Source organism: Neopsephotus bourkii, unplaced genomic scaffold (assembly GCF_033783945.1).
Source record: "Neopsephotus bourkii isolate Nb327-2 ecotype Australia unplaced genomic scaffold, CSIRO-AGI_Nbou_v1 NB_1825, whole genome shotgun sequence".
In the NCBI taxonomy this organism is placed as follows: domain Eukaryota; kingdom Metazoa; phylum Chordata; class Aves; order Psittaciformes; family Psittacidae; genus Neopsephotus; species Neopsephotus bourkii.
This window is the reverse complement of record NW_026902298.1, coordinates 8542588-8554109: the sequence shown is the minus strand read 5'-3', so window position 1 is coordinate 8554109 and position 11522 is coordinate 8542588. Positions and strand designations below refer to the sequence as shown.

General features: G+C 49.8%; 1 protein-coding gene across 1 annotated transcript; it reads right to left on the bottom strand.

Annotated features, from left to right (window-relative positions):
* Positions 1 to 2065: 2065 nt before the first annotated feature.
* On the bottom strand, positions 2066 to 2996 carry CUNH11orf96 (chromosome unknown C11orf96 homolog). Its single transcript, XM_061343724.1, has one exon. The coding sequence runs from the start codon at positions 2777 to 2779 to the stop codon at positions 2417 to 2419; it is 363 nt and encodes a 120-aa protein (XP_061199708.1). The 5' UTR covers positions 2780 to 2996; the 3' UTR covers positions 2066 to 2416.
* Positions 2997 to 11522: the final 8526 nt, after the last annotated feature.

The window sequence follows — 11522 nt, the reverse complement described above, 5'->3', positions numbered from 1 at the left end:
CTTTTGCCTCGATCATAGCTGTTCTGCAGATAAATGCTAGCCTATCTTTAGCCTTGGCATGTCCCCTGTTACTGCCTTTGAGATGGAGCAGAGCAATGTTAACAAAGGGCAGTTGAACAGAAACTTACGTATTCAGCCTAACCACTGGAATATGGCTTTTCCTCAAATGTTCTGCAACAACAGATCCTCAAACCCGCTTTGTCCTCTGTGTTAACGTCCACGTTTGTCCCTTGAAACAGAAAAGGAAACAGGGCTATTTTCCACCTTCCGGGAAGCATATCCCTGATGCTTTGGCTGGCACAGCACAGCCTCCTATGCCTCCTGCATGGGGTAGGAAGGGTGATGGTAAATGACCTGCTATTACTTAATCCCAGCTGCTAGCAGGAGTGATGAGCAGGGAAGAAGATCATGTGCTCACAGCCTCTTGAAGCTACCGCACACTTTGTGCATCAGGGGGATACGGAGCAGAGCTGAAAGCAAGACAGAAAGGAGCCTGAAAGCTGCGGTACAGGGAGGATGCTACACAAACTTTGGTTACCTCACAGAGCTCACTTCCCACTGTGTACATTACCCAACGTTTAGGCTATAGAGCTCCCGTAGATGCTTCCAACCCTTTCACAAACCCCAGACTCCCAGTACTGTAACAGCATGAGGAACTGGTTGAGGCAAATTAGCCCCGCTGCTGGTAAGTGATTGCTTTTGAGTGAGTCTGGTTTGGCTGAAAGCTGCTCTGGAGGTCAGGTTGCTTTGTACTGGCTGGTGATTATGTATGTGCTGTGTCTGCACAGCAGCCAGCAGGGTCTGACAGCAAAGGGAAACAAGCTGTTCCCACTGCATGCAGGGTGCTGTCCAGTATTTAAACACTTGTTTTACAAGGAGGTCAGGTCGGAGCGCAGACCTGTTTCCTTGCCTGCCGAATCGCATGCATGATCCTGGTCCTGGAGCTCAGCTAGCTCTCCTGCTGCAAGGGAGGGTTTAAAACTCCTCCTGTGCTTGCAAGAGTTGGTGAAGGACCTGGCCAAAACCAAGTGTGTGCCCTTCCCTCCTGATTTTCCTCGGCTTTAAACTACAGACAGGCTTGGAGCAGGAGCCACCATCGGGCTGCGCTTTGGTACCCAGCAGTACAAGTCTATGGGTGCCCTGACTGAGCATCCTGGTCTCCATCCACATCATGGTCACCTCTTTGCTCTGCCCCAGCCTTACCTCCCCCGACCAGCTCACAGGATGCTGCTGGTCACTACTGACCACTGTGATTGCACCAGGGTGTAAGAAAAGCTGTAACTCCCCAGGAAATCTTAGTGCTATCAGTTAGTGAGAAGCTACAGCTCTCTATCAGCTAATACCTAGAACTGGGAAGTTTCAGCTGCCAGGGGCTTGCCTGGAGGAGACATGCTCCCCTGGGATTACACATTAGCACAGGAGTATTTGAAGAGAATGGAGAAAACACAGGGAGCAGATTCCCAGTCTGGAATTTGCTTTTCATGCTCTAGAGAGCTTCAGATGCTCTTCGGCACACACACCACACACTGCCTTACAAAACCTTACATGCACGTACACGCATGCACCCCCCATACAACCTCACTCCTGCACCACACCAAAATACCCTTCCTTTGCCATACAGTACCATTTGCTCTAGTAAATAAAACTGCATTCCATCCAACTACCAACCACACCTGCAGCACTAAACAGGTTAGAGGTCAGAAAAGACAATAGAAGAGACAAAACCAGCTTGGATAAGAACAGAATGTACACTAGGGAATGCACGAGGCTTGCCTAGTTGCATGAAATTCCCAATGCAATCAGTTATAAACACTCCTGAAAAGTCCATTCGCATTAATACAAAGATCCCAAACCTGCAAATAAAGTTGTTTAAACCCAGTCTTTGTCTCATTAAGCTTTTACTTGTCGGTACAGGCTGCAAAACCTCTCCAAGCAGCATCCCCGAGGAAAGCATCACTGGTCCTGCACTAGCTACCAGCAGCCTTTCAATCCCTTTGGCTCTCAAAGGGGTAAAGGGAGCTGAGAGAGGACAGTCAGATCCCCCAAATAAGGATGGTCGAATAAATACTGTGCAAATATATCAGATTTTATTACTCTTTTATGGAAATAATAACAGACAATCAGGTAGAAACATATTAAATTAATGCAGTCAACAGTTTAAATGCAAAAATAAATATAAAGTCCAGCAGCTCAATGCATCTAAAACAGCTCATTTCTTCTAACGAATAGAAAAGATTTCTCTTTTTTTTGTCTTTTTAACGGAGAGTTTCATACAATCGGATAGAAACGAAGGTACAAGCGCTTTCTTAGAAAACATCCCGACCCGGCTGCCCGCCTCCGGGGCTCCCTTGCAGCCCAGTCCTGGCCGGGCCGGGTCCCACCGAGTCCCATCGGATCCCAGCGAGCCGGGCAACCCTCAGAGAGCCGAGTCCGAGTCGCTGGAGTCGAGGCTGTTGCGGAGACGGCAGCTCCCGAGGCGGTCCCGCTGCAGGCTGAGGTTCTGGGTGCTCCTCCGCAGGCACTCCAGCGACTGCAGGAAGGACTTCTTGGCCTTCTCCTCCTCCATAGGGGACACCCCTTCCTCCTCCACCTCCTGGATCTCGTCGAAAGTCACCGGCTGCGTCTTGAAGCGCGATTGCCGCGGCCGCCGCAGCTTTCCCTTGGGATTCTTAGCGGGGCGGGCGGGCGGTGGGAACTCCTCGGACACGCACACGAAGTGCGGCATCACCGCCTGGTAGCTGGAGCAGATGCCCATCAGCTCGGCCGGCTTCGCGGCCATCCTGCCGCCCGCGGGAGCGTCCGCCGCGGGGACCGGGGCCGGCGGAGCGGGACGCGGAGCTTCGGCCGTACCGGGCACCGAGGCTCCGGCCGGCGGGGAACGGGGAAGCGCGGGGCGGAACCGCGCGGAGAGGTGCGGAGAGGAGCGGTGCTCTCCGGAGAGGTGCGGAGCGGTGCGGTGCGATGCGGTACCGTGAGGAGCGGTGCGGTGCGGTACCGTGCGGAGCGGAGCTTGGAGAGGAACGAGGCAGAGCTTGGAGCCGATCCGTGCGGTGAGATGCGGTGAGATGCGGCGGGATGCGGTGCGGACCGGAGAGCGGACCGGAGAGCGGACCGGAGAGCGGACCGGAGAGCGGACCGGAGAGCGGACCGGAGAGCGGACCGGAGAGCGGACCGGAGGCTCCCACCGTCCTCAGCGGATCCGCCGCTGCTGCTGCCGCCGCCGGCTCCTGGGCACCGTTATATATCCCGTCGCTGCCCCCGCGGGAGCATGCTCAGACGGCAGCGGGCCCCGCTCGCAGCCTGCGGGCTCTTCCCTTCCGCCTGACGTCTCCCCGGCACCGCTGTCACCGCCCCCGGTCCCCCCCAACCCTCCCCATCCCCTCGGTGAAGGGGGGGGAATGGCAGGGACCGGGACCGAGCCTCCTGCGGAGGCTTCGCCCTCGGTCCCGTCGCCCCTTCCCGGCCCCTCTCCTCATCCCGAGGCTCCCCTCACCTCCAGCTCCATCCCCAAGGCACCCCCGCAGTGCCCGGGGGAGCATCGAGTGCGTTACCGGGGCCTCCCTACATTCCCGAGCACTCCGAGAATCCCAGCTTCCCACATCCCACCTCGCAGCTTGTTCCATCCATACCACGATTTCTATGGCTGTAAAGGAATAGTGACAGACTTGGCACAGCAGCTTTCAGCAGTGATCGCTACTGTCGGAATAACGTGGGTAAAGGAAACCCCAAGGCAAGCCCAATCTGAACACCCCAATGCTGCAAGGAGCCAGACTTCAACTACAGGGATCCCATGGGACAGCCCCAGACAAGAAACCAGCAGCACCAGAGGGTTAAGCAGGATGCTGGGATCTCACTCCCAATTCTGCCCCCCCTAATGCAGTTTAAACACCTTCAGTGCCACTCCATGTTCTTCCTTTCAGACGGGATCCTAAAATTTTCCATTCCCCTGTGGGCTCTGAATGACTTCCATGGAATGATGCAAAATCGGATCCTCCGAGGGAAAACGGCATGCAAGTATTAGTGAGCTGAAACAAAAGCTTGCAAATCAGTGCCGGCTGGGACCACGCTCTAACGCTGTGTGTGCCAAGGAGTGTCAGTGATGGAAAAACCCAACAGCGCAAGGAAAACATACGATAGGGATAGCAAAGGAGCTAGAGGGAAGTGGAGTAGAAAAGCATGAGGGAGGAAGAGCCTGAAATGATTAGTCTGTCCCCTCTGCAGGGCTAATGTTAGACTGTTCCCACAAAGGCATTCTCCAGGGTAGCTTCACCCACTCGGGGATATTTTTGAAGCTTGGTTAGGAACTGGGAAGGAAGCAGAGGCTTAGCAACAGCATCAGGAATCCTGGTCTGTGCTGGAGAGGGGATAGGAATGTGAGCTCAAGGCCCTGAGCAGTCAGTTCTTGGTGTGCCCTCAATAGAGGTACCTGGGGCACAGGAAGCACCAGTTGGTAAATCAGCCCCCAGAGAGATGTGAGCTTACCATGGGTCCTGCACCCCAGCCAGCATGTGCCACCACGAGCTCCAGGTTACTGCAGTTTGCCATGTAACGAGTTCTTTGTGCAGAGGCAGAGCAGTGAAGCTTCCATCCATCACACATGTCCTGTGCCACACTCCAGCAGCCACAAAGGGACTTGTTTTGGGGAGTTCACCATCAGAAAGTCTCAGCTTTGCCTTTGGGTAAGACTTGGGACTGGTCCCTCTGCCTTTCAAACTGCTTTAGCAGTGGCGAGGCTTCAGGACCTGCATTGGAAACAAACCATTATCATTACAGCCCTGGCTCAAACAGGGTAAAACAAAGCAGGAAACATGGATTTGGGAGAGGAGGACCAAAGGCGCTCACTAGCATGTTTCTAGAAGCCTGGCTGCTTTGCCTCTTGCCAGAGTAAGAGAAACAGTCAGAGCCATGGGTTTATGAAGCACCTGGCTGCAAACTCTTGGTTTCTTGGCTTCCCAAGGCAGCTTTAGGGCCAGGGTCAGCTTGAAGCCTTTTAATTGGGAGATACAATTAGCTTAATAAGGGAACAATTTTCTTTTTGGTCAAATTGAATCATTCCAGCTCAGAGAAGGATGTGTTTTCTTACTGTTGATTTTAATGGCTAAATTTAGCCCATACAGCCCTTGCTGCAGTACAATTTTCTCTCCAAGAGTCCCATTTACAACAGTTTTTATTCCTCACAACTTGGTTCTGCTGCAAGACAAGGGACAAAGTGTGTTTCCTCAGCACAGCCCTCCAACAAGATGAGCCTGCAGAACAGTTTGGAGGACTACATCCTGCAACAAGCTCTGGGCTGACACAGGAGCTTTGTCCTGGCAGTGGAGAAATCATCTTACATTCAGTTGAGGGAGGGGATTGTCATCCTCTGCTCTGCTCTTGTGAGACCTCATCTGGAGCCCTGCATCCAGCTGTGGGGCAACAGCACAAGAGGGACGTGGAGCTGTTGGAATGAGTCCAGAGTGGGCCACAGAGATGCTGCAAGGGCTGGAGCAGCTCTGCTCTGGAGCCAGGCTGAGAGAGCTGGGCTGGGTCAGCCTGGAGAAGAGAAGGCTCCTTAAGGGGAGACCTTAGAGCAGCTCCAGGGCCTGAAGGGGCTGCAGGAAACCTGGAGAGGGGCTTGGGACAAGGGCCTGTAGGGACAGAACAAGGGGAATGGCTTGAACCTGCCCGAGGGGAGACTGAGATGAGCTCTTAGGCAGAAGCTCTTCCCTGTGAGGGTGCTGGGGCGCTGGCACAGGGTGCCCAGAGAAGCTGTGGCTGCCCCATCCCTGGCAGTGTTCAAGGGCAGGTTGGACACAGGGGCTTGGAGCAACCTGCTCTAGTGGAAGGTGTCCCTGCCCATGGCAGGGGTTGGAACTGGATGAGCTTTAAGGCCCCTTCCAACCCAAACCAGGCTGTGATTCTATGAAATGAAGCAAGTTAAATTTAATCCACTCTAGCATAAGAGCATCCAAAGTTCTGCTGAAGAAAGGCTGGTCCCTACAACATCTTTAATTCAACACATGCATCCAGAGCCCAAACTACCCATCTGGTTCCATACAGAATGTTCGATCTGAGGGCAAACTGACTTCACTTAAGGTAGAGACAGCATTTCATTCATTCAATTCTGATTTGAAAATGCTCTGGGAGGTTTCAATGCCGAGTTGGAGCCACATCACCATGGTAATAACCAGGAGGCCTAAAGATTGTATTTGAGACAATTCAGAAAATATATCCTGTGACATAATCCCCCAAGTTGGGCCTGCGATGCGCTAATGTACCAACTATATTTACTCCAGTGGTTTAAATCATGACTTCAATCTCGGTTGCTCCCGGTACTGAAATGTGACCTCATGGTATAGGTTACAGAAGCCCTCTGCCACGTGGATCATCAGAGCACATTTCTTGCCTGCATAGTACAGGCCTGAAGTCACTTTGGATGCCAGGGCCGTAGGGAATCTTTACCCGGGGCTGGGAATGTTTCAGATGCTTCATGTTTTACATTAAAATATCCACTCGGCAAATGTGGGGCCTTGGGATGTTTAAATGCCATTTGCAGAGCAGGAGAAAGGATTAATGCTGCTGAAATAGCACCTGGGGTATTAATTTATGTCATCAGGTCACTCATTTAACAATATGATTATAGGAAACACACTTATAGGCTATTCCTTATTATTCCTCTTGCTGGGTATCAGAAGGAATGCCACAGAAGGGAAAAAGTAAGAAGAGGAGGGAAAGAAAGAGTCACCTCGTCCTATAGGAAAAGAAACTTCTGCAACCCCAAGGCTTCCACAGAAACACCTGCAGATTGGCATTCCCAATGTGGATACCCTGGACATCATGGCTCATGCTCCAAGATGGAGCATGTGGTAACCCCAGAGCCAGCAGGATGAGCTGCTTCCCAGCAGCGTACCTTAACCTATCCACTGTGAGGGTGCTGAGGCGCTGGCACAGGGTGCCCAGAGAAGCTGTGGCTGCCCCATCCCTGGCAGTGTTCAAGGGCAGGTTGGACACAGGGGCTTGGAGCAACCTCCTCTAGTGGAAGGGGTCTTTGCCTGTGACAGGGGATTGGAACTGGATGAGCTTTAGGTCCCTTCCAACCCAAACCAACCCAACCAAAACAATGTTCTCATTTTTATAATACAACTTGTCTGAATTCAGCTAATTATAGCTGAAAAATTTCTTTCCACATCAACCTAAATCAGCAAGCATGGGAAATTCAGCTGAGAAGCTGCTTCCCAATGCTGAATCATTTCAGGGATGCAGTCGCAGGAGGTGTAAACCTGCCATGGATTTTCACTGGGATGTAAAGTCACCGAAACCCAGGTTTCAGCTTCCAAGCAAGGGCATGTGAGAAGAATGCTGTTATAGTTTGGCCATGTGCAGCCAGGTCAGGCTTGGGCCACTTTAAAATGAAGACTGTGAAGGCCAAAGAGAAGATGAATGGTAATGAGGAACCCTCAGAAGCAGAGGAGCCAGCTGAAGGCAGGAGTGTGGTGAATGTTGAGATAGGAGAGAGGAGGAGCAGTAGCAGGGCCACACAGGCACATCAACAGCAGAGCCAAGGCTGGAGTAACAAGCAAGGGACAGAGTCTGGGGTCTATGGGTTCAAACTGAAACAGGGTAAGTTCAGGTTAGATACAAGGAAGAAGTTCTTTACTTTGGAGGTGGTGAGGCATTGGCACAGGCTGCCCAAAGAAGTGGTAAAAGCTCCATCCCTGGCAGGGTTCAAGGCCAGGTTGGACAGAGCCTTGGGTGACATGGTTTAGTGTGAGGTGTCCCTGCCCATGGCAGGGGGTTGGAACTGGATGATCTTTAGGTCCTTTCCAACCCAGACCATTCCATGATTCTATGATTCTATGAGTAGGATAGAAAACTCACAGGGGATCGTACAGCACACTGCCTATAGCACTGGAATGTGAGGATGTACCTGCAGCATGACTGTAGGTTCAAATACTTGTCGATACTTGTGAGGAGCTCATGATACAACACAGTTAATATAAAGTCTGTGTATTCAGGGCTCCTACCCCTTCAAATCTCACTTTCAATCTTGTCTGACTTTCCATGAGGTGCAGTAAATCCCATAAAGCTTCTCCCTGCTGCCATTAGGACAAAGCACTGGCTAAAATGTTCGAATGTGACAATGCTCCTCACACAAATGGACTATTTTACCCTCTCTATTGAATTGTTTCAACTGTAAAGTGATAACTGAAGTGAGCAGTCAGGGTTTCAGTAGCACGTCACAGGGTAACAGCATTTGGCTGTCATCACACCACTAACAATAAATGTAGGAATGAAAGTCTTTGTTTTTCAAAGAGGGCTGCAAAATGTTCCCTGACGAAAAGCACTCCATTGAATTGCCCTTGTTTGGCCTGACGGGCGTCAGAAGGGATGGCAGCTTCTCCCAGCACTGCTACTGACGTGTCAAGGCACAGTGATACAAGGACACACGATAAAAGTGTGGTTGAGACAACTGGAGGCCAGAGACTGCTGAAAGCTCAGCTGTTTAAAGAATGGAACTGTACTTTTAACAGATTAAAGAGACTGCTTGGAATATTCCTGCTCGTACAAGTTGCTGCCACTTGGGGTAAAATTAACCTCTAACCTCCCATGGTTTAATTGTGGAGGTATTACTGTGTCTACTTGTTACTGTGATTCTGTCCATTAAGCAGTGTAGAAATTAGCGTTCTAGTTCAATACTACCTTTTGCAGTCTATAAAACACATCCTGCCTCAGGTGTGTAAAAGCTCAAAAAGATATTTTGCTCCATGAAATAGATTAAAAAAAAAGGGTTTTGCGGAAAAAAAAACCCACCTTTTGAATGTGCAGGGGAGAGCCTTGCTGTTGAATCCCATGAGTTTCTGTCCCTCTGCATGGCCGCTGCTGGGATGGTGGCTGGGGTAGTGCTGGTGGTCCAGGCAATATGTCAGCTGCAGAAGAAATGTTGCTGGGCAAGGAAGTGAGGAGAGGAGGATTCCCTGCTCCTCACTGGTGCAGCTCAAGTCTCAGGCAGACCTTGTAACAGTCTTCCAATACCAAAAGGGGCCTACAAGAAATCTGGAGAGGGGCTTTTAATAAGGGCCTGTAGTGACAAGTCAAGGGGGAATGGCTTTAACCTGACAGAGGGGAAATTTGGATTAGATATTAGGGAGAAGTTCTTCCTTGTGAGGGTGCTGAGGCACTGGCACAGGGTGCCCAGAGAAGCTGTGGCTGCCCCATCCCTGGCAGTGTTCAAGGCCAGGTTGGACACAGGGGCTTGGAGCAACCTGCTTTAGTGGAAGGTGTCCCTGCCCGTGGCAAGGGTTGGAACTGGATGAGCTTTGAGGTCCCTTCCAACCCAAACCAGTCTGGGATTCTATGATTCTATGAATTCTAAGTTCAGTGCGGGGAGGACAGGACAGTGAGCTCCAATTTAAACAAATGGCTCAGGTTGCTATGGAAACCTCAAGGATGGAAAAGCAGCACATTGAAAACAAAACACAGTGAGGTAAGTTTCTTATCCACTCTTGAAAAGATTTATGACCAGAAAAGGCAAAGTGGGTGTTAAATGCTTTTTAGCTAAGTCAATAGTAGCAACAATTGAGAAGGAGGCATTATGGATTCACAGCACCCATCATACCTCTTCTATCCCAAACCCCAGGAGAACAGTCTTCTGCACTTTGCCAATACTATGGCATGAAACTTCAGGTTTCTTAACCCCTTCCTGGCACTCCATCTCCTTCCACATTACTACTGTAGCTATAAACTACTGTATGTAGCTACAATAAGCTCATCACTCATGACAAGTGGAAAATACATAGTTAGAATTAATCTGACACAGGAGGAGTAACATTATCCATGGCTTTAAAGCTCATCAAAACTGAAAATCCTAAAGATTTTCTTTTCCCCTTAGAAAAGAAGAAATACCAAAGATAAATGACAGAACTTTGCTCCTGTTATTAAATGGCCTGTGCTCAGATCAACCTGGTGTGGCTTAGCAGCACAGTATTCAATCTGATCTACTCTAACCTCACCAAAAGTTAGTGCTTGAATATTCAAGTGTTCTGTGATTAAATGATCAGTGCAAGCAGCAATTCCTGCCACCAGTATGATTGATCAATAATATTATTGCTAATACAGGTGTTAAATAAATGGTTACATACTGCTGATGGAACCAGTTGCCCTTTTTCTCTGAACAGCTCCATCCTGCATGTTCCTTCAGGGTGGCAGGCACCATCCATCCTCACCAAAGGCAGCTTCCATTCATCTTCTCCTCACCATCAAGCCTGAGGGCTGTTCTATTAAGTGACGGCTGTTTGGGAGAAGGGAATCTTAACTGGGGTAACCAGCAGACTCCATCTGTTTGAAAGCCACAATGAAGAACTTTGAGCAATGCAGTTTTTCAGCTGTTCTTGGAAAAGACACATACTCCCTGCTGGAAAATGACATTTCTGAATGAAGAAACAGGAAAAAAAGTGAACTCACAGTTTAGATCTTCTGCACCACACCTGCAGCAGGGAACACATGAGAGGAAACTAGGGATAAATACGAACAAAGGAGAGGTGAAAGGAAAAGGCTATGACAGGTAGTTTGGGAGACATGGGAAGAATATAAGGAATGTGGAAAATAAATTCAGAGGGGCTTTGTAGGTAAAGCAGCTCTTAGGACCTGCTCCATTGTTTCGTATGGACAAATTACTCCGTGCTTAGATTAACGAGTCTGGTGATAACAGCCAAACCAAAAAGCCCAGGCAAGTTCCCATCCCCAAATCTGTGTAAGTATAAACCTTTGTTTTCAGATAAACAATGTATTTAATGTAATGTAATGTATCTGAGTTTAAATCTTCTTTTCAAAAGGCTTTTGGCCAGGAATATTGTCCTGTCAAAACAGTGCCGGGAAGGAAGAAATCCTTGTAACGGGAACATCTCTTGGGCAGCATTTTTAGAAAGATTGCCTTCAAATCCATGTAATGAGGGAAGAGGTCCCTCCACCTATCCTGAATTTAAAGAATGGAACCTAATGCATATTTACCCATCTAAATACATTCCCTTCTGCACTTCAACAGCAGAAACAGGTCAACAGTAGCATCAGAAATTGCTCTGGTCTCTAGGGAGATCTATAGGTGCCATGAGAACACCACCAGGCTCAAGACTTCTCGTAGACTCTTTAAATGGTTTGGGTTGGAAGGGACCTTAAAGAGTATCTATTTCCAACCCCCTGCCAAATCTCACTTTTGCACACATCCATTATGAGAACTCTCAGAGCACTTGCAGCATTCAGGGTCCTTCTGCCTAAAGGAAAACTGTCCCTGCAGAAAGATGTCCTGGGGAGATGTGGGCTGGAATCTCTCCTCTGCTCTAAGCCATTTCCTCTGTCCCAGCAGGCAGGAGGTTGCAATCCGCTGCTCCCTGGCTAGGCAGCTTTTTTGGGAGGAGGTGGGGGGAGGAAGGAAGGACCCACAGGTTCCCAGCTGACAAAGAAACTTGACCTCTAGGCCAACTGTTCCCCTTGCACCCAGGACAGAGGGAGGAAGGATGCCACGTGCCTTCTCCCCACTGTCAACCTGA

Coding starts and splice junctions, on each gene's coding strand:
- CUNH11orf96 (XM_061343724.1), bottom strand. CDS start 2,779: ATGGCCGCGAAGCCGGCCGAGCTGATGGGCATCTGCTCCAGCTACCAG.